Consider the following 21935-nt stretch of genomic DNA (forward strand, 5'->3'; position numbering starts at 1 on the left):
TGGTGTCTTTGCTCAGATCTGTTTTGTTGGAATGAACTGTAACCACAGTAAAATGTAAGATATTTTTTATGCTGAAGAATCCCAAAGTGCTGTGCGAACTGTCTGCATACAACACCGATGAAATAAAGCCATAGTTGAGGTAGGGAGAACACAAGCACACTAAACAGGAGGGGGGAGGAGGGTGTTATATTTACTAACACAATACAGATAAGTGAAAACAACGCATGCAAAATCTCATTAATTTTATGAAGTTTAAACACCAAACACATTCACACGCATTTAACAGTCTTTTGATCTGCTACTACACAAATGAATTGACTTAACTTCCAACTGTGAGTTTGTCAGTTTTCAGTTGAGCCTATGGTTTTGATCAGAGCTGACATCAGCATCACAGAGGGAACTTGTCCAAGGACATAGGGCCAAACTCTACCCCCTTTTATAAAAAGTGTTAACTCTAATATATGTGCAACGCAGACAGTGATGTGATCATTTTCTGACTGTTACCAAGGTTACATACATAGAGCAAACTGCATGGTACTACCTTTATCTGTCACAGAAGAATACAGAATTAAGGACTAGATGCACAAGGGAGATTTAGATGTTGCAACACTTAGGTGCTGCTGTCCAAATGAATTCACAGCCCCAAGTTAGTTCCCCATCCAGGGTGCCTCAAAAGAGGGATTCACAGAAACTAGCATGCTGAGCAGCATGGACTAAACCCTGCCCCACAAAAGGGATTAGTCTCAGTCAGAGGGAGACAGCTTGCTCAGCTTGGTATTCACAGCTGTGAACCCCTTCCTGGCAGTAGGCACCTAAGCCAGGTCAGTCCTTCTTGCAAAATAAATAAATAACCAACAAAGAGGAGGCAGCAGTTCCCTTGAGCATTTGTACAGGCCATGGGAGACCCACGTTCTAATCCCCATTCTGCCTGATTTAGAGCAGGGACTTGAACCCAGGATTTCCAGCTTTGTGGAAAAGGCCTTAAGTGTTGGATATTCTGGATTGGATATTCTATTTAAAGTGTGTCTCAGTCGCTCCTCCTCAATCTGTGTGTATCTGGTTTCTGCCTCAATCAGTGGTTTGGATGGATATGCCACTGGTTGCCAACAATCCTCATGCTTCTGTAAAATCACTGCATCTAATCCAGACTGAAGTATCTGCTGAAATTTTAATAGGCCTTCCTGGGGCATAGAACTTCAACACTGGCTCTTGTATCAGTTGTTTTAAATTTTCCCATGATTCCTCCTGTTTGGCACCCCAATACCATTCATTTTTATTCGCTAGGAGTTTTCTCAAAGCTGCTGCTCTGATTGCATCCAGGACTTCCTAAATCTACAATCATGCTCCTCTTTTGTTGAGCCACAGATGATGATGCCATCCATTGAAGTGTCAACACCATTAATATGGTGCTGAAGCTATGCTGAAGGGTAAGCATAAAAATCAGTAAAAATCTTCCAAATGGGTATTACATTTGCATAGTTTGAGCTGTCTTCAGTTAATTTTAGTGGCCAAAACCCTGATGATGCATCAAATTTACAGAAATATTGAACATTTGCAAATTGAGCCATAATCTCTTATCTGCTTGGTAGTTTGAAATGTTCTCTTTTTATAGCCTTGTTGAGATCTCTGGGATCTAAGCATATCTGTAGCTGGTCATTACTTTTCTTCATGATGACTAGGGAGCTCACTCATTCTGTTGGCCCCTCAATTTTTTGTATTACTTGCAGTGCCTCCATCCTTGCAAGCTCAGCCTTGAGTTTATCATGGTGCAAATGGCACGTTTTTACATGGATGGATAACTGGAGAGACCTGCTTGTTTAGCTGGATTGTATGTTCACCCTGCAAGCAATCCAACCCTTGAAACCAGTCATGATATTCCCAAAAGAGTGCCTCCTAGCCAGGTTCAATATGATCTTCTTGTGAGAGCACCCATGTTACCAGACTGAGTTTTTCACACAAAGCCAGGTCTAAATTGGTGTCACCTCCTTTGACCCTACAATGAAAGGAAGCCTGTAAATGAAAGGAAGCCTGTAAATGGTATTTTTCTGGTTGATGCTAGCAGTGCATCTCCCTTTCATTGGTATATTTATTCCACAATAACCAGTTACTTTTTTGTTGTTGTTGTTGGTCCCAGTGTTGGTCTTATTTTCAGTGTTTTATAATCTTGTTCTGACGGAATATTAACCTGAGCTTCTGTGTCCAGTTTCAGTAGAAGAATTGTTCCATTCAATGTCATAGGCAGTATCCAGTCCCTCTCATCATGCTTGGTGGATCCCAGTACACTATGAAAAACTCCTCAAGCAGATTGTCTTTAACTGAATGTACTTGACTTTTCTACATTTGCAGCATTTTGAAAAATGATTATTTCCCCCACATTTATGACAGAGTTTCCCATAGGCAACACAGTTCAGGGCGATGTTGTGATCCACACCTTCCACATGCCCATCTGTACCCAGTCTTCCCCATAGCAGAGGTTTTCATAGAGAGTGGTTCAATTCTTTGATTTGACCTATTCTGCTATATTCTTTTGTATTTAATACATGGATAACCCCTTCTAGTGAATTCAGCTCTTTGGCTTGTGCTTTCCACAGTTTCTTCTGCCCTGCATATTTGGAGAGCTTTTTCTAAAGTTAAGTATCCTTCATGGAGCAATCTGTCTCTTAACACATTGTCTTTAATGCCACAAATGATTCTATCTCTGACCAGAGACTCTGTCAGCTCACCAAAATCACAGATTTTACTTTTCTTAATTCTGTTTTCTTAATTCTGTGATTAATTATTGCTCTATGGTGTTTTCATTTTTTTGCATGCATGTAAAAAAATTCTCTCTCTCAAAGATTTCATTCCTTTTTGGCATGAAATGTTCCTCAAATTTAGTCAGTATTTTACTTCATGCTTTCACCTTCAAACTTAAAAATTCTTATAAAGATCCAATGCTTCCTCCCTAACAACATGCAAAAAGATTGATTTTACTATATCATTTTTCTTTTCTGCCCCTATGGCTACTAAATACAATTAAAATCTCTGAATTTTTTCCAGTTCTCTGCAACATTGCCTGACAATTGCAGACTGGATGGAGGTTGCAACCAGTGTTCCCTCTCTTTTTTTACATCCATGTGAGGAATGAATTTTGTTATGTACACCAATATGGAGATGATGTGTGGTGGGGGTGGGGCCAAGGAGTTTGGAGTGTGGGAGGGGGCTCAGGGCTGGGGCAAAGGATTGAGGTGCAGGGGGGTGCAGGCTCTGGGATGAGGGGTTTGGGGTGCAGGCTGCTCTGGGGCTGCAAAGGGGAGAAAGGACTCCCCCCAGCCTCTCTCACTGGAGCTCAGGGCCAGGTGAAAGGTACCTCACCGAAGCTGTGGCAGCTCCGGCATGGCTGGGTGAGAGGCACCTCTCCTGGGCCGCGGCATTTCCGGCAGGGCTGGGCTGGTGGAGGAGCTCCTCTCCCTGCCTGCGCAGCCCTTGATAGCCTGCTGTGCGGCTGTGCAGCTTACAGGGAACTTACGTTACAACATATCCATTTTTGGCTTTTTTCCCCTCTTAAATTAGTCAAGTTACTATTGTGCTTACCACATATATGCAAAAGCCTCTGTGCCTGATAGTCTATGTGTTTCTCTGGTGCCTCGCTTTGTCTGCTTTCAGTTGCAAACACAGGAGTTAACTTCAAAATGACTGCTGTTTCCTTCTCATTCAGCACTTCTAACACCATGTAACGATCTTGAAGTTCATTAAATAACAAACCAGTAAATGAGAAAGGAATAAAACTTCAATAAAACAAACTGAGGAGCGTCTCTGGTGAAATGCTGCACACAGCCATGTGGTGTTCCCAGCTCCTGCCTCCAAATTCTCATACTCACAACACAGTCCACGAGGAAGCTTCTCCAAATTACAATCTTTCATAAACATATCTCTATCTGAGGGCTGCCTCTGAGCATGCCTACAGAAAGCAGAGAATGGGAGGCAGTGGGAATGAAGGTATATGCAGAGCCACTGGCATGTGGGGACTGAGGTGTGGCGGGAGAGAGGCAGGGCCAGCTCCAGGCACCAGCCAACCAAGCACGTGCTTGGGGCAGCACCTGGTAAGGGGCGGCCAATCTTGGGGTGGCGGGGGGCAGCACGGCGCAGCACTTGGCGGGGGGTGTTCGGCGGCACGGCGCTCCGCAGAGAAGGGTTCAGCAGCGCGGCGCTCTGCAGGGGGTGTTCGGCGCTGCTCCTTGCAAGGGGGGGGTGTTCGGCAGGGGTTTCGGCAGCGCGGCGCTCCGCGGGAGTTTCGGCAGCGCTCCGTGCAGGGGGGGGCTTCAGCAGTGTGACGCTCCATGGGGAGCGGGAGTGTTCGGCAGTGCTCCGTGCAGGGGGGTTCAGCAGCTTGGTGGGGGATGTTTAGCAGCGCGGCGGGGGCTGTTTGGCGGCGTGGCGCTCGGCGCTCGGTGGGGGGGTGTTTCGGCAGGGTGGGGTGGCGCTGGGTGGGGGGAGTGTTACGGCGGGGCAGCGCTTTTTTTTGCTGCTTGGGGCGGCAAAAAAGTTAGAGCAGGCTGCCCTGGAGAGAGGGGGGGCCTTGGGTTGGAGGGAGTTGCAGAGAGCTCCTCAAATAGAGGGTAATGGGAGGGGGCACTCGGGGAGCTTCTGTGAAGAAAAGTAGGCATACAGGGCCCCCCTAATTTGTGGCATAAAGTCAGTTTGCAGAAGCTACAAAATGTTCGAGTCCCCCTCCCCCGCCCAGTAGCAGTTCAAATTGCAGCCACCCTGTACTCCAATAACCAACATAAAACTCCTGTCCTTAGTGCACTTGAGCCACTGGTTGCAGCAAACGCAGGCCATTAAGGTGGTCGTCTACTCTGAGCTGGCCCTGCACTGTTGCGTGCAAAGTTACATGGGAAAATATCCCCAAAGGAATAACAAGATGTGAGCACAGCTTGTCAAAGTACACTGCCGCAGTGGCTGCCAGCGGCGAGATCCCTGACCCAGACACAGCTGGGGCCTCCCAATTACTACAGCCAAGGAGCCCGGAAACACCCCGCCTGCCCCCAGGGCAGCCCCCGCCAGCACCTGCAGCCCCCTGCGTGCATTTTACGTGGCGCCCAAATTCCTCCCTTCCCTGATCTGGGGCTAAAGGCCGGGGCCGGGCCGGGCCGCCTGGTTGCCGACAGGGTCTCGTCTTGGCCCGGCTGGCGGGGCTCATCCCATCGGGCTCCCCACAGGCGCTGTCCGGGTAGCAGCCGCAGGGATCGTTGCTAGGCCAGACCCCCCGAGTGGGGTGCGGGGAACCCGGGGGCAGCCCCCAACCCCGCCCGGGCTCTCCCGCAGCCGGCTGGGGGCGCGGCGCTCCGACCCCCGGCGTCCCCAGGGCCGCTGCCCGCTCAGCAGAGCCGCCCAGAGCCGCCCGGCCCCGCCCGGGGAGGCGTCTCCCTGCTGGGGGCGAGGAGACTGGCCCGACCCCGCAGCCCGAGGGGCAGAGAAGGGGCCGGGAACATGGTGCCGCTGAGAGACTGCAAGGTGAGGGGGGAGCCGTGCGATGGGCTGGGGGCTCTGCGGGTGCGGGTATGTGGTGGTGGTGGTGGTGGTGGTGGGCTCTTCTAGTTGGCGAAGCATCGCTCAGCCCGGCTCCCTGCAGAGCTTCGCCCTCCCCAGTCCCCGTTAGAAGCCCTCCCGTGCTGGTGTGACAGCCCCCCCCCGCCCAATACACACAGACTGTCACCACTGCCCCGCGCCCATGTTTGCCTGGTGCAAACCAGGGGTGGTGGTGACTCGGGGCTAAGGGTCAGGACTCCTGAGTCCCTTCCTCAGCTCTGTGTCATGCAAGCGCTTCCATGTGCTTCAAGCTCCCCGTCTGAAAGTGAGATCTGTCTCGCAGGGAGGCTGTAATTCTGACTTGTGCGTGTGAATGAAATGTTTTGAGATCTTGGGTGGGAAATGTGTGGAGCTGAACTTGGGGGGGGGAGAATTGTTGGTCAACGGGCACAACCTCGGGGGTTGGAGAGGAGAGTTCAACATGCAGCATACAGTGCAAAACTATTACTCTGATGTGATCTCAGAAAACATTATTGGCTGAAACTGCACTGCTCAGGGTTAACAAAGGAGTCCCTTGGTGCTGTTAGGCAAAGTGAACATGTCAGGGCACTCTTCTACATAAAGGAATAGAAACTCCCCATATTTCTCTCCTATGTTTCTATAAACACTTAATTGCACATGTCACATTCCTTCAGTACTAATCAGTCTCTGTTTCTTAAAAGCCAGTGGACATTTATTTCATTTTTAACCAGCTCTGATTCTGAAGGTTCAAAGGGCTAGGTGCAAATGCTAATTACCAATAGTGTTCACATTTTTGTTTATTTTGCTATTCTTTCATTGCATGTCTCAGATTTCACATTATTCTTCCAAATGCAAGTTTCACAAAGTTGTAGTTTGTTCAAGCAAGTATTTAACATTTATGAAAAGTATCCAGTTGTTTCATTAGAATCTGAGAGTCTGGCTGCTGCTTGTGTAATTCAAAGTAAACAGTAATCCTGTAATCAGTTACGATAGGGCAAATTAAACCTTTTTTGAAGCTTGAAAAAAATTCTGTTAGGGAGACCCCTTTCAGGAAATACAAAGGGGATCAGAAGCCTCCAGCATGATTTCCGCTGTCTCCACTACAGGCACAGCCTCATCAAGTTTTTCTCTATTATATTTGCTACCCTTGAATCGGGGCCTTGCTGAGTTTCTTTCGCATGCTTTGTCCCTCCAAATTCGTTACTTTCTGAGATGCTTGATTGTGGTGTAGGTCCCAATATCTTTATGCTGCTTTTAGGGCCCTGCAACTTTTATGCTGACTGAAAGAACAGGAGTACTTGTGGCACCTTAGAGACTAACAAATTTATTAGAGCATAAGCTTTCGTGGACTACAGCCCACTTCTTCGGATGCATATATGCGGATACAGACTAACACGGCTGCTACTCTTGACGCCTGTCATTATGCTGACTCTGGCTTAAAGTATTGCTATATCCTCGGTCATGGCTTTGTTTAAAAAAAGTGAGCTTCGGAGTCAGTTATAGCCCCAAGTGGGCTAATATAAAGGGGAAGGGAAGAAAAAGGTGTCATGCTGCTGCTGTCATGTATTAATGAACCCTGGAGGCAGTGGCTTCTCTGTCATTTTGGAGGCCTTTTGAAGCACATAGGAAAGGGAGAGAAAGCAGAGGATTCATTTGCCCAGATCCTGCCTGCATTCCCCCCCCCCCCCCCCCCCCCCCCCCCCCCCCCCCAACAAAGTTTGTGGCTAGCAACACTTGGTACCGGCTTCTCCCCATAGGTTCTGTCTAAACTAGCCTGCTCCCTGGAAAGTTTCCTGTCATTGCTAACACTGATGCAGGTCTCCCAGTGTTAGCAATGTTGGGAACACTAGGGCAGACACTATGTAACGCTCAGTGGTTATAATGCTGGCTGCTGGGGGCACCTTTTCTAAACTAGCTTTCTCATGCTTGCTACCGCTAATGGAGGTGTATTAGCATTAGCAACAGTGGAATATTTTTCTGAAATGAAGCTAGTGCAGGGAAAGCCTAAGGGCTTGTCTATGTGAACCTTGATTTTTGTGACACGCTGAGGTGTCAATCTACCCTACCTGTTGTGTACTATGTCTGTCACTGCTGTGCAATACCATTTCCTTGGTGTGCTTTGATCTGCTTCCTTTTCAAAGTTGGGTTAGTGTCTGTATACTGTAATATACAGCCTAATTGCTTTCCTGCTCCTTTTTGCCATAGACATAATACAAACACTAAACTAAAAGATATACATTTACATTCCAATTTAGCTTTTTTAGACTTGTAGTTTGAACACTCAAGTACTTAAGTACTTGCATGTGATCCTTTAATCCAGTCATGATGAGGAAATCCTGAGAATGCTAATAAAAATAGATGTTACTGCTACTTTGCTTCAGATTTTCACCCTTGAGTTTCACAGCTGAAATCAGAAAATAGTTTAAGCTGTAAAATGAAACTGGACAAACAATTGCAAAATATGGTTCATTCATAGAAAAATGGATTAAATGGCTCCAGGTCTTTCCATCTGTATTTTTTTGTAAATTCTATGTCATGGAAGAAAAATTGGTTTTGACTACTGTTATTTGTATAGCTCTTTAAGTTTGCCTAGCATTATACAGTGGATAAAATGTGTAAGACATGAATCTTTGCCCTGAGGAGCTTACAGTTTTAAAGGCATTAGTGAGATCATTCTAGAAACGGAGAGTGGGAAGTGGTCAGTGTATATAGATTACATACAAAAAACTAAGTTAGATGTTTAGGTTGCAAAATCAATCATTTGGCATATTTAAGGTTTCCTATGCAACCTTAATTCTACTCCCTTGTGCATGCATCCTGTGGAAAAGAAATAGTATGTGATGAAAGTAGGCATATGAACAAGGAAGCAGAGTTAAGGTTGCGCAGGTAGTCTGATGGCAGATGAGGGATTTTTGGAATGATCATTGGATTTTTCATCTGATTATTGGGATTCTTTTAGGAATATTCTTAAGGACAGTCAGGAAGCAGTTTGCACAGCCAAACACACCATTGTGTAAAGCATACATCACCTCATCCAGACAATAAGAGATGTTCTTTCTGTCTTCCTAGTAATAAATTGCCATGGTGGATCTAAAACTTCAGTTATCACAATGAGATGTTTACCATGCAGTTTATATAATGAGGCTGTTATATAATCTGTTTGCAAAACTGTGCATGGCCTAATTCTTTCTTCGTTTGTGTGTTGTATTTTAGCCTTATCAAATGTCCCTACTAGCTCCTATAAATTAATCCTTAGGTCAAATTCTCTGCTGGTGTAACTCAGTTGATATCAGTGGACTTAAACTAGCAAATAATTTGGCCCCAGGTGGCATTGCGGTTGTTGATTTTGACAAGTAGCAAAGCAAGAATTTTGTTTTACCACATATCCGTTTTGAAAGGGGTATATCTGAAGTGATGGGACTAGCATACTACTGCGGTTTATAGAGAGAATGGTACTAAAATTAAAAGAACTATAGCATATCTGGGTCCTTGGCAAATACACAGTATTGTGCAATTTCCTTTGTCTTTTTTCCACCACTACCATTCCAGCCTCTCTATCCCCATTAAGAGGATTCCTCAAACATAATTTTAGTGGAGTAAAAGATTTACATGCGTCTCAAAATTTCCTGTAAATTTTTTAGGTAGATGAAACACTTGCCAGAAATCTACTGTTCTGGTTCTTAGAGCTCAGCTAACATGACAGCTGGAAAATCAGTGTATTTATAAACAATCTCACTTTTTGTTTTTTATGTAGGCCTGGCAGGATGCTGGACTTGCCCTATCCACCACTAGTAATGAGGCCTGCAAAATGTTTGACGCCACACTGACTCAGGTAGGGGCTGATTTTTTTCTGGGGGCCCCCAGTTGGCCAGGGCCCTTGAACATGGGCCCCGTCGGCCCAGTGGCTAATCCGCCACTGGGTATGGCCGGGTTTTAACAAAATGTGATTTGAAGGGACTGTCAAGTATAAAAATAGTGTTTATTGCAGCTAATTTTTAATTTGCTTATCCTCTTTATGAATCAAAAGGAGAGTCTGGTTAAAAAAAATCCTATTTTAAAGAAACAGATTCCCTTATGTATTACTGATGACATCTTAGGCCCTGTCTACCCTACAAACTTGGTCGATGCAAGTTACGTTTCCAGAAAGCCACCATAGTTAGCATATCGCTCATGTGCATGCATATTTGGCTACTTGCGTTGGTACTGCGCATACTCACCTTGTATCGATGCACAGTGTGGTATGGTATCCCAATGTGCAACCAGCTACTGTCCAGCGCAGTGTCTTTTGGGAAATTTTCGCAATGCATGGTGGGGTAGAAACAAGTCATGCAGGGGTGACTGGGAACAAGGGGTCAAGTTCCCATCATGCAAATTTCTCCATCCCATAATGTTATCCATAGCCTATCATTTTCACACCATTTTTAAAATCTCAGAAACCCATGTGGCACTTTTTGGTATCTGCTGTCTCCGACAGAAGCATGGAGACCCCCAGAGCTCTGCACTATTGTTATGAACACTGCAGCCACAGGACAAACCATCCTCCAGTAATTGCAGTGCTGCAGGAAGAACCGTAACAGGAAGGGGTATGACAGTTTCTTTGAGGACAGACTGCTGAGATATATAGTGAAAAACAATTCAAGGTTGTTGGTGGCATTCATGGAGCATCTGCCTATTTTGGCACCAACCCACCTTGCCACAGACTACATCAATAGAAAGGGCTACTTTTCTATGGTTGTGCAATTGGTGGATCACTGGGGATGCTTTGCTGAGATCAATGTGGGCTGGTTCGGGAAGGTATGTGATGCTGGTATCTTTAAGAACATAGGACTGTTTAGAAAGGTGCAAGCAGGGACTTTCTTTCCCGATCAGCGGATTACGGTTGGCGATGTTGAAATGCCAGTAGTGATCTTGAGGGACCCAGCCCTAATCTTTGCTCCCCTGGCTCATGAAGCCACTCTCTCAACACCTTGATAGCACCAAGGAAAGATTCAACTACCAGTTCAGCAAGTTCAGAATGACAGTTGAAGATGCTTCGGGTAGATATAAGGGACAATGGTGGGGTTATTCAGAAGATTAGATTTCAGTGAGAAAAATATTCCAAAGATTATAGCTGCCTATTGCGGCTGCATAATATGTGCAAGGCAAAGGGGGAAATGTTGCAGCCAGGATGAGGTGTAGTGGCTGTCTGCTGGTGTGAACAGCCAGAAACAAGGGCCATTAGAACAGCTCAGTTCAGAGCTATGCAGCTGAGGAAGGCCTTGAAAGAGCTCTTTAATGGTCAACCACAGTAATATGGTGTGGTGGACTGTGCTTTACCTGGCCCTGAAGTTTTGGGAGGCTGTTGGGGATTGTGTAGTGCTTGGTGTACATTTATAATTATTTACATTGTGTTTTTTACTGATCCTGTGAGTTCTGTGGGTTTTATACAATTATAAGTAGTGAGTGCTCTGAGTAGTGCTAGGCATTCTGCAGTATATCTTCTGAAATAATAAAGATGAATTTATTCCAAAAAACAGAAATTTATTGCATACCAAAAACAGTGGAAAAATAATGTGCAATTAAAAAACAAATATAATACAAGCTTCTAAAATAAATTAATGGAACAGAACTTTAAAACTAGAAAGGTAGAAAACATTCCTGTCCATTTCAGTCCTTTTTGGCTACACCCCTCTTTTCCCCTCCTCCCCCCAAACATTACTAACCCTACATAGGAATGAAAAGCAAATAGCGATACAAACATGGAGCCTCTTCTCATACAAGTAAAACAGTGAAAAGTTGATATCTGTATCCTGCTAGCTGGGGTTGGGCCGGGTGCGATCTTCACATTTTAACATGTAAGGAAAAATGCATGCACACACTTACTTGAGTTCTTACCCATGCTCAGCTGGTAGGACTGGCTTGACTATGTATCAGAGGGGTAGCCGTGTCAAGTATCAGAGGGGTAGCCATGTTAGTCTGGATCTGTAAAAAGCGACAAAGAGTCCTGTGGCACTTTATAGACTGACAGAAGTATTGGAGCATAAGCTTTCGTGGGTGAATTTCGTGTGTCTGACGAAGTGGGTATTCACCCACGAAAGCTTATGCTCCGATACTTCTGTCAGTCTATAAAGTGCCACAGGACTCTTTGTTGCTCTTGACTATGGTGGAGTCTCAAAAAGATCCTAGCTCATGGCATAATTGGACCCCCTTCTCCTCCTCCCCCTCCTTGCTGTTCATGGCAGGGGTCTGTGTCTCAGGGTTCTCAGAAGTATCCACAGTGGTCTACTGGGTGCCGGTAGGGTGGCCACCAAGTATGGCATGCAGCTTATTGAAAAAGTGCCAGGTCTGCGGCTCAGCACCAGATAGAATGTTGGCCTCCTGGGTCTTGTCATACAGCTGCCACAATTCCTTCACTTTCACACAGCAGTGCTGCTGATCCTTGTCATACCTCTTCACTTTCCTCTCCTGTGCAATCTCTTCATAGATGTCCATGTTTCTACGATAGGTCCATAGTTGTGCCCACACAGCCTGCTCTTCCCTCAGGCCCAAGAGATCCATGCATGCAACAAGGGAGATATGCTAGATGTACTCACCAGCTGGGCAATCAGGAAAAGGCATTTCAAGAATACATGGAGGTTTTAAAGGGGAAGTGGGTGGCTTCCAGTCTCTGTGACTCCTGATCAGTGGTGTTCACAATTGTGACCAGAGCTGTCATTGTCGGACATTATGGGACAGCTGCTGAGGATTGTTAAGGTTGATGTAAGTCACACAGTGTCCACATTTGCACAGCATCAGCCTCAGTAGGTTGATCATGGCACAATACTGTTCAGGAGGTGGTGTCACTGTGCCACTGTAACAGGGATAAGCACCCTGCTTATGTTGGCTGGAGACAAATTTGAGTATAGACACATGCACAAATAGGTCGACACAAGATAGCTTACAACCTAACTTTGTAGTTTAGACCAGGCCAGAGATGATTACTTCTTGAAAAAAATTAAAGTCTCACTTTTTACCATTGATCTTGTTTACTTCTGAATTTCACTCAGCTGGGACCATGGGGGGTGGGAGGGAAATTTCATTTGGTTGCTAGTCAGTTTCACACTCTATTTTACAGTATGCTACATGGACCAATGATAAGAGTCTAGGGGGCATTGAAGGATCTCTCTCCAAGTTACATGCAGCAGATCCAACTTTTAGTAAGTATAACTTTTTAATTGCTGGATATGCAGTACAGTAGTTGTATATGGTTAACTTATTTCATACACACAACTGAAGGACTGGGTTAATGAAAGGAAAATTAATGCCAGGGAAAAAGCATATGGAGAGGAAAGTGGTGAATCTCAGATTGAAGGCACTGATGAAGGGATATCTTCTGGTGCTCACTATCTTCTGATGCTGAAGATGAGGGTTGAGACTTGCAGGCATTCATTTTATTTTAGCTAATTAAACAGAATACATTCAGTATTACAGTACACTTCATTTAAAGCTATCATTGTTTATTTTACACCTTCCTGCACTGTATCAAGATTTTTTGACATCTTTGTACATATACAAAACAAATATGGCTTCACTGTTGGGCTGTGTGTGTGAACATTACATCTGCGCAGAAATAACAAGGAAGGGAATGTACCAGAGGTAGAGTGCCTGCCAGTAGCAAAATAGCAACTTTAATTCTGCAGGTGTTTGCCTTTGCCAAATTTTAAAGACTTGTCCCCAGAAAGAAATGCTGAGGGGGAAAATTCCTGTATCAAGACAGCCCTACTCTGTGGAGAGATAGTTGGGCCTATGCAGCCCCAAAGGAATGTGCTTCTCTGTGGGCATGTGTACGCTGTAGTGGGGAGTATGCTTCCCAGTTTGAGTGGATAGGCATGTACTAGCTCTGCTCAACTTACCATGCTAAAAATAGCAGTGTAGCTGGGTGTAGCACGAGTGGCGGCTCAGGCTAGCTGCCCAGGTATGTACCCACAGGAATGTACTCACAGATAGGTTTGTATTCAGATGGCTAGCCCAAGCCATTGCCTGTGCTAGCTACACTGCTATTTTTAGGGCACTAGCTCACGCAGAACTAGTGTGTGTCTAACTACCTGAGCTGGGAAGCACTATTCCAGCTGTAATGTAAAGGCACCATGTGTTTTATACATCACAGCCAATGAAAGTAGCTTTATGGTCCACAAGTCCTGAGCCACCTTATGCCCATCTTCTTGCTCCACCTCTCTTAATCCTTTTGCAGATCTGCTTTTCCTCTTTTCATTGTAAAGTAACTCTTAGACGTGCCTTGCACTTAGGTAGGGTGTTCTCCACCCCCGCTATTCTGGTGTTGGGCAGACTGTTAATTCTCCTCTGTTGTTGCCTCTGGCCTGTCCTAAAATAGTTTCTGTGATCTTTATTCCATCCTGTTGTACATGGGTCATTATAGAGTACAGTGAGAAATAAGGATCACAAGCTCTGCTTAAGGAGGGGACAGAGGCAGCATTGGTTAACTGCTCCTAATAACAAGGTGATTGTTTGTGGGGAGGTTAGGGATGTTAAAGAAGAATTTGAAAGTAAAAGATTTGCTTAAAAGGAAAATTCTAGATTCCTGCTAGTAACTTAGACCTGGTCTGTGCTAGAAAATTAGATCAGTATAACTACATCACCCAGGGTTGTGAAAAATCCACACTGCCAGCAAACACAGTTAAATCTACCTAATCCTCGGTGTAGACGACTCTAGGTTGACGGGAGAATTCTCCCACCAACCTCGCTACCGCCTCTTGTGGAGGTGGATTACCAAAGCTGATGGGAAAACCCCTCCCATCGGCATAGGTAACGTCTTCATTGAAGTGCTACAAGCCCTTAATGTATGATTGTTCCTTAGCTGCCTGGGCCTTCTGTGGGATCCTAACCAGTCTCTAGCACTACTGCCATCTACTACCTGTGGCTCTCATTTAAACTTATCTCAATAGTTTAGCCTAGAGCTTCTGCACCTGCTAAATTACCTATAGTGTCTAAATTTTTCCATGCTGCTTTCTTCAGCAATGGGACACGTGATTGCCAATGGCTTGGTTCTGATTGGCACTGGGAGTTCAGTGAGGTTAGACAAAGAGCTGGACGGTGCGATGAAAAAGATGATGGCACTCTCAGAATCGCAACCACTGACTGAGAGGGAGAAGCTACATGTGTCTGCACTAGACATGTTTGCCAGTGGGTAAGTGGATGGTTTTTAGGGGAGGGCTGGAGAGGGTTTGGTTTTATCATTCAGACGATGTACAGCATGGTTACATGTTGCCCTTTCTGTTCACTGTTTTACTGTTATGTTGGCATCTTTCATTCCACTTAAATGATTGATTAAATGCTTAATCTAGAATAGAAAGCAGTGCCACTCAGTAGTACAGCTGGCAAGAGACATTGCCTCCTTTTATCTTGGAGATTCACCACAGGTTACTGTCACAGTGACACATAGAAACTGGTTCCTAAGTTTAGCTCTCCCAAACTATCTGCATCTAATTAGCCAACAATACCATAATGAAAAATATTTCTATCATGCCAGTATATTACATGTAATTAGTTTAAAGTCTTCTGTATTTTAAAACCTACCAATAATTCTACTATTGGAATAATGACTTAAAACTAAAACCACTCAAGAGGCTAAATCTTTGGCCATTCTAAACGTTGAGCCTAACTTTCCACAGACTTGGACTATAGAAGCAAAAATACAACAGTCTTGTCTTATTATTCTATTTATAGACTCTGTTTCCTCTAAAAAGGTGAGACGACATACAAGGTGTTGGAAGCCCTCCACAAAAATGTGGATGTTGGGGAATTGAATGTTTACAGGAATATATTGAGCTTGTGTATTCTCTAGACAATATCAAACACTATTAACTTTTGTTATTTGTTTATTATCCACATGGGAGATATTAGCAGTAAAAATATTTGATAACAAAGGTAAGAAATGAGATCACTAAAGTTCTGACCCATGGTGTTTGGTTTGCATGGCTGGACCCCAATACCTGTGTGGAGCCACATTGACTTTAGTGAAAAGAACAGGAGTACTTGTGGCACCTTAGAGACTAACAAATTTATTAGAGCATAAGCTTTCGTGGACTACAGCCCACTTCTTCGGATGCATATAGAATGGAACATATATTGAGGAGATATATGTATACACACATACAGAGAGCATGAACAGGTGGGAGTTGTCTTACCAACTCTGAGAGGCCAATTAAGTAAGAGGGAAAAAAAAAAAAAACCTTTGAAGTGATAATCAAGCTAGCCCAGTACAGACAGGTTGATAAGAAGTGTGAGAATACTTACAAGGGGAGATAGATTCAATGTTTGTAATGGTTCAGCCATTCCCAGTCCTTATTCAATCCTTTGTTGATTGTGTCTAGTTTGCATATCAATTCCAGCTCAGCAGTCTCTCGTTGGAGTCTGTTTTTGAAGTTTTTCTGTTGTAATATAGCCACCCGCAGGTCTGTCACTGAATGACCAGACAGGTTAAAGTGTTCTCCCACTGGTTTTTGAGTATTATGATTCCTGATGTCAGATTTGTGTCCATTAATTCAGAGGGGTAAAGGATCCTTTACTCTCACAGATCTTGGGAGACAGACCTGTCCTCGCTTACAGACAACCCCCCAACCTAAAGCAAATACTCACCAGCAACCACACATCACTGAACAAAACCACTAACCCAGGAACCTATCCTTGTAACAAACCCCGATGCCAACTCTGTCCACATATCTATTCAAGTGACATCATCATAGGACCTAATCACATCAGCCATACCATCAGGGGCTCGTTCACCTGCACATCTACCAATGTGATATATGCCATCATGTGCCAGCAATGCCCCTCTGCCATGTACATTGGCCAAACCGGACAGTCTCTACGCAAAAGAATTAATGGACACAAATCTGACATCAGGAATAATAATACTCAAAAACCAGTGGGAGAACACTTTAACCTGTCTGGTCATTCAGTGACAGACCTGCGGGTGGCTATATTACAACAGAAAAACTTCAAAAACAGACTCCCAACGAGAGACTGCTGAGCTGGAATTGATATGCAAACTAGACACAATCAACAAAGGATTGAATAAGGACTGGGAATGGCTGAGCCATTACAAACATTGAATCTATCTCCCCTTGTAAGTATTCTCACACTTCTTATCAACCTGTCTGTACTGGGCTAGCTTGATTATCACTTCAAAGGTTTTTTTTTTTTTTTTTTCCCCTCTTACTTAATTGGCCTCTCAGAGTTGGTAAGACAACTCCCACCTGTTCATGCTCTCTGTATGTGTGTATATATATATCTCCTCAATATATGTTCCATTCTATATGCATCCGAAGAAGTGGGCTGTAGTCCACGAAAGCTTATGCTCTAATAAATTTGTTAGTCTCTAAGGTGCCACAAGTACTCCTGTTCTTTTTGCGGATACAGACTAACACGGCTGCTACTCTGAAACCTGACTTTAGTGAGGCTCTCTGCAGAGGTAATGGTCTTTCCACATGGATCAACATGCTGGATCAGGGCCTAAAAGGAACTCCCTCCCCTCCCCCTGTTGCAGTGCATTACTAGTAACAAACAAAGAATACCATATACAGGTTGTCTAGAAAGTGTTCAACTGTCTTCATGGTGCAATCATGTATACTAAGAATTCAGAAGTATTCTTGCAAGCTAGGGAATTGTCAGTAGATTTCCCACTTGCCACAGTAGTATAAATTTAGAAATAATATTAGATTCAGGCAGTTTGGTCATGCCGGCCTTGTCAATGATTAATATGTGTTTTTTCTCTCTAGCCGTCTTCCTAAAGCTTGTGACATATGGGATAAGATTCTGCTGGACCATCCAACTGACATGCTAGCTCTAAAATTTGCCCATGACACTTATTTTTATCTGGGATATCAAACACAGATGCGAGACTCTGTTGCCCGTGTATATCCCCACTGGACACCTAATATTCCACTTAGTAGGTATGCAAGAGTTGATCTTCGGATGATGTCTGTGGATCTCTACTTCTGGTGTGCATGTGCTTTGTATGCATAAATTCAGATGTCTCTGGCCAGCAGTGTCTGTAGGGGCAGCACACAAACCCTGATTGTTCCTGTAATCTCTTATCTGAGGACAGATAAGGGAGTTGTAAATAACCAACCTGGCTTTAAAAATATGCACATAAGAATTAACATCTCTTCTTGCTTTCCTACTGACCCACTGTTCAATTGTTTTTAACTGAGCTGTTTCTTTGAATGTCCTCAATGTTTTTCCACTCATGGAATGTGCCAGCCGGTACAGCCTAGATGGTGAAACCTTCTCATAGCATTTCCAGATAGAACCACTCATGTGCCCTTCCTCTCCTTCCCCTCAGTGTTCCAGAACATTCTGAGGGGGAGGATATAAAAAGATGCATGGTGCTTTGTGCTGCCTCAGTTCCTTCCAACCGTAGCAACAGAAGGACATGAACCTCTTCAGATTCCTTGTATCCACAGCTCGCTAACTAGTTTCCTAGCTTAGTTTAGTTACTGTTTTTTAGGGAGTTAGTCTTAAATTAGGTTAGTTAGAGTAAATTTATACGTTTTCTGTAAATTGTTAGTATAATCCTAGATATGTCTTTGGTGCCATCTAGTAGTTCTGTAGCAGGTCAGAAGCTAAAGAGGCTTCCATTGACTTCACTGGGGTCAAGTAAATTGCAGGACTTCAGAAGAGAGAAGCAGAGCTGAGAGGGAAATGCAGCCCTGGGATACAGTTGTAATTGTTATCCAACAGAAAATCAATAGTACTCTATATCTTACAAAGGTCTGTGATTTTGTAGTTGGCACAACACATGAATACGTGTCTTTTCAGTGTTTGCTGGGAAAGATAAAGTTGGTCATTTCCTGCATATGCTAATTTTTGTAGGAGAAAACAATTCGATTCTGCGCTCTTTTTCCTTCTTCCACTATTTGATATTACTACTAACCGTGTAAGTGTTATTTTGTATCAAATTATTTTAATGTGTTTTGCAATATTAGCTTCATCTGCTTACTGCTAAATGGGTTTTTCTTGTTGTTTAGCTATGTGAAAGGCATTTTCTCTTTTGGACTGATGGAAACTAACCTTTTTGATCATGCTGAAAAGCTAGCCAGTGAGGTAAGCTGGACATCATTGGTACTAAAAGGTTTTAAATTATTAATCTTATTTAGTATGCAAATGTTTGTTTGCGAGAGATGGTTTATGACCATTTAAAATTAACTAAACAAAAGTAAGCAACTGTGCTGAAATTCATAACTATTCTTGTGCTACATCTTCATAATAATGACTTTGCCATTATAGGTGTTAGCTTTTAAAAACTCAGAAAAGGAGATTTCTCCTTTTTCTTCAGTTTTTGCTGGCTTTTTTAATTCAAGATTGGTGGGGGAGAGGAAGAATGAGAGTGGAGATCAGAAAGAATCTTGCTACGCAAGCTGGAGAGACTAAAATGGAAACTTCTCATTGAGAAATACAGCATATATGAGACCTGTGTCCACTTGCCATCAAATCTTGGTGAAGGTCACAGAATATCAGCAGTACAGTAGGTTAACCTGATGAGCAACTTGTATAATGCCTTGGTAAATTGGATATACCTCATTCACGCTTTATAAAGATGATCTCGTTATTTGCAGTGGGAATGAAAAGCTGGCAACATATCTGTATGACAAAGGGTCCCTGTAATTTGAGAAACCTATGTAAAGTATAGCACAATAAGAATCAGTTGACACCTTGGTGTATTTTCAAAGGTTCATTTTTTTGCCAAACTGCTTTTACATGTCAGATTGCTGAAAGTAATAACAAAAATTAAATCTTTTATTTTATATTAAATTGTCAATAATTGAAATTGGGGAAAATTTTACAGATGAGTGGGAATTGTTGGAATGGTAAAGATACATGTATCTGATATTCAGAAGCTAGCGGAGCCTTTGTTCTTCTTATAGGAAAAGTGGTTAACTGCAAGGAATTGTATTATTATTTTCTTTTAAAGCAAGTGATCAGCTCATATGCTCCCCATATGGATGGCGTGGGGATGGCTTTGTGCTGGCCACGTGACTCTTCTGAGGCTGAAGTGTAAGGAGAGTTTGTAGGATGAAGTGTAATTTGGTGGTCTTGATTAAGGCCTTCATTCTCTAAAACTACTGTGTAATTAATTCTTAATCATTGTTAAGCAGATGCCAACAAGTGAACTCCAGTAAACGTTTTTCCCATTTCTGCTGAAACCAGTCTCACAGGATATGATTGAAGTTATTAGCAAGGATATACTTAATACCTACCGTACCTGAGAAAATAGTCTTCAATTTCTGTACTAGTGACAGTATGTACAGCTATTTGTAATCTACCCAGTACACATCATGGTGTTTTCTCTTTTCCCACCATCAGGCTTTAGCTATAAACCAATCAGATGGATGGTCTGTCCATACCATAGCACACATAAATGAAATGAAAGCAGACCTGAAGAATGGGTTGACATTTATGAAGCAAACTGAAAACAACTGGAAGGTAAATTTCCTTAACAGTTCCTCTGAAATTGCTGGCTGTGGGGTTTTTCCCCTCCCACTGAATACTAGTGATTCCTCTTGATGTGCTTTTCATCAGATCTAGTACAAAATTCACAGGAATACTTTCACAAAGAAGAGGAAGCTGCTGCTTCAGTGTGGAACCTTTTTTCGTGGCACTTGGGAAACAGGCAGAAAATACAACCACAGTTCCACGTTTCAGAAATTCACTCTTGGTATTAATCATGAAAAAATTAGCCTCAGCACTTATGGCTGAGATTGGTAATGCACAATTAAAAAAAAAAAATTAGCTACCCCTCCTCCCTCGATATTTCTATTTTCTTGGCCCGGATAAAGACACTTAAAGGAAATAGATGAAATCCTGGCTTCATTGAAGTCAATACAAGTTTTGCCATTGACATCTATGGAAGTCAAGATTTCCAGCACGCCTAAGAGAATGGAAAATTATTTACCTGTAATTCTACTTCCCTGAAGGCACCATTCACAAAGGATTCTCACTTCTGATTTAGCCCTAACAGAAAACCAGGAGTAAGAATCCTGTGTAAGATGTTGCCAGAAAACAAAAACTGAGAACTGCTTTTTCATTGTAAAGACTTGATGTAGAATTCTAAGATTTCTAATTCAGCCATTCAGAATTTGTCCTGAGATGAAACATTGCAGACAAGGGGCCAAATTCTCCTCTTTCACACCCGTGTAAATCTGAGAGTTTGTCTGCATGGAGATCTCAGAAAAATTAATCTGCATTAACTAAAGGTGTGAATTAAAAATGGATTAGTTAAACTGCATTAAATGCCTGTATTGACACTCTCAAAGTGGTCTTAATTTGGTTCAGTTTAATTTACTTTTGAAGAGAATTAAGATCAACTGAATTTCTTTTGCCATTGACTTCAGTGGGGTCAGCATTTCTATCCTCTCCTAAATTCATCTTATTTTACCTAGAAATATTGTGGTAAATCCTGGTCTTCAACCAGTGTCTGATCTTGCATATAAAATGTTTTACAGTTCATAAGCACAAGAAGATTAGACATTTTAAGTCTTAAAGAGACATGGCCAATGTTGGTAGGTCAAACATTTTACATCCCACTTGTGATTTGGATCTTGAGCAACGACCGCCCTGCAGCTTTAAGCAGGGGGATGTTTGGCTGGCAGGCTGAGTGAGAGTGAAGGGAATAGTGCTTTATGGCTGGGGGTGGGGGAGGGGATAGATGAAAACTGCTGCAAAAGGGGCAGAGTGGTCACTGACCCATCCCCTGGGAATGCAGGGTTTGAAAAGGAGCAGCACGGTGCTGCGAGCCTTTTACACAGACCAAGGCTGAAGCAGGATCCACCCTCCCTCCCTTTTAGGTGAAAAATACCAGGTTTGGTCAGTGCCTGCTGTGGGCATTACGCTAACTGCCCCATTTTTAGAGGGGCTGAGAAGGAATTTTTCCCTTACCACCATATTGGCCTGGGTGCAGTTGGGTTTTTTTTCGCCTTCCCCGCAGTGGGTTCAGGAAGGGCTCTGTTCATGCATGACATGACGGGTGGTAGGCCGTATGTCGCAACTCATTATTTAAATGTAGGGCAGATGTCCAGTGCAGGTACTCCGTAGGGAAGGTATACACTGACCAGTTAAATGGCTTGGAAAAGGACTTAAAAAGAGGTGTTCAGTAAAGAAATTAACAGGGGGCGGTTGGGGACTCCTACGATTGGCATGGCAGGGCCTTATACCTTTTGCTGTTGTTTGATTCTTATACAGTATTCATCTGACACAGGTCTAGTCCAGTGCGCCTTTTGGACACTCAACAGATTGCTGTGGGAGAGGTCCAGACAGTGAATTCCCCCTCTTTGTTTAGCTTCCCTTGGTCTCAATAGGCTGCAGCAGTGTTTCCCCTCTTTGGACACATTTCCTGAGCACCAACTCTCAGTCTGTTACCTCTTTGT

At 43.5% G+C, this 21935-nt stretch overlaps 1 protein-coding gene across 1 annotated transcript in view; it reads left to right on the top strand.

Moving 5' to 3' along the window:
• Nucleotides 1-5047: 5047 nt before the first annotated feature.
• The window catches only part of TTC38 (tetratricopeptide repeat domain 38), a 35199-nt gene continuing 18311 nt past the window's right edge, over nt 5048-21935 (top strand). Inside the window, exons 1-7 of the mRNA XM_034784257.1 lie at nt 5048-5496; nt 9287-9364; nt 12626-12707; nt 14524-14695; nt 17289-17462; nt 18540-18615; nt 19876-19995. Coding sequence (XP_034640148.1) covers nt 5473-5496; nt 9287-9364; nt 12626-12707; nt 14524-14695; nt 17289-17462; nt 18540-18615; nt 19876-19995 — 726 coding nt within the window. The 5' untranslated portion in view covers nt 5048-5472. The remainder of the gene's footprint in view (nt 5497-9286; nt 9365-12625; nt 12708-14523; nt 14696-17288; nt 17463-18539; nt 18616-19875; nt 19996-21935) is intronic.

Source organism: Trachemys scripta, chromosome 1, assembly GCF_013100865.1.
Source record: "Trachemys scripta elegans isolate TJP31775 chromosome 1, CAS_Tse_1.0, whole genome shotgun sequence".
In the NCBI taxonomy this organism is placed as follows: Eukaryota; Metazoa; Chordata; order Testudines; family Emydidae; genus Trachemys; species Trachemys scripta.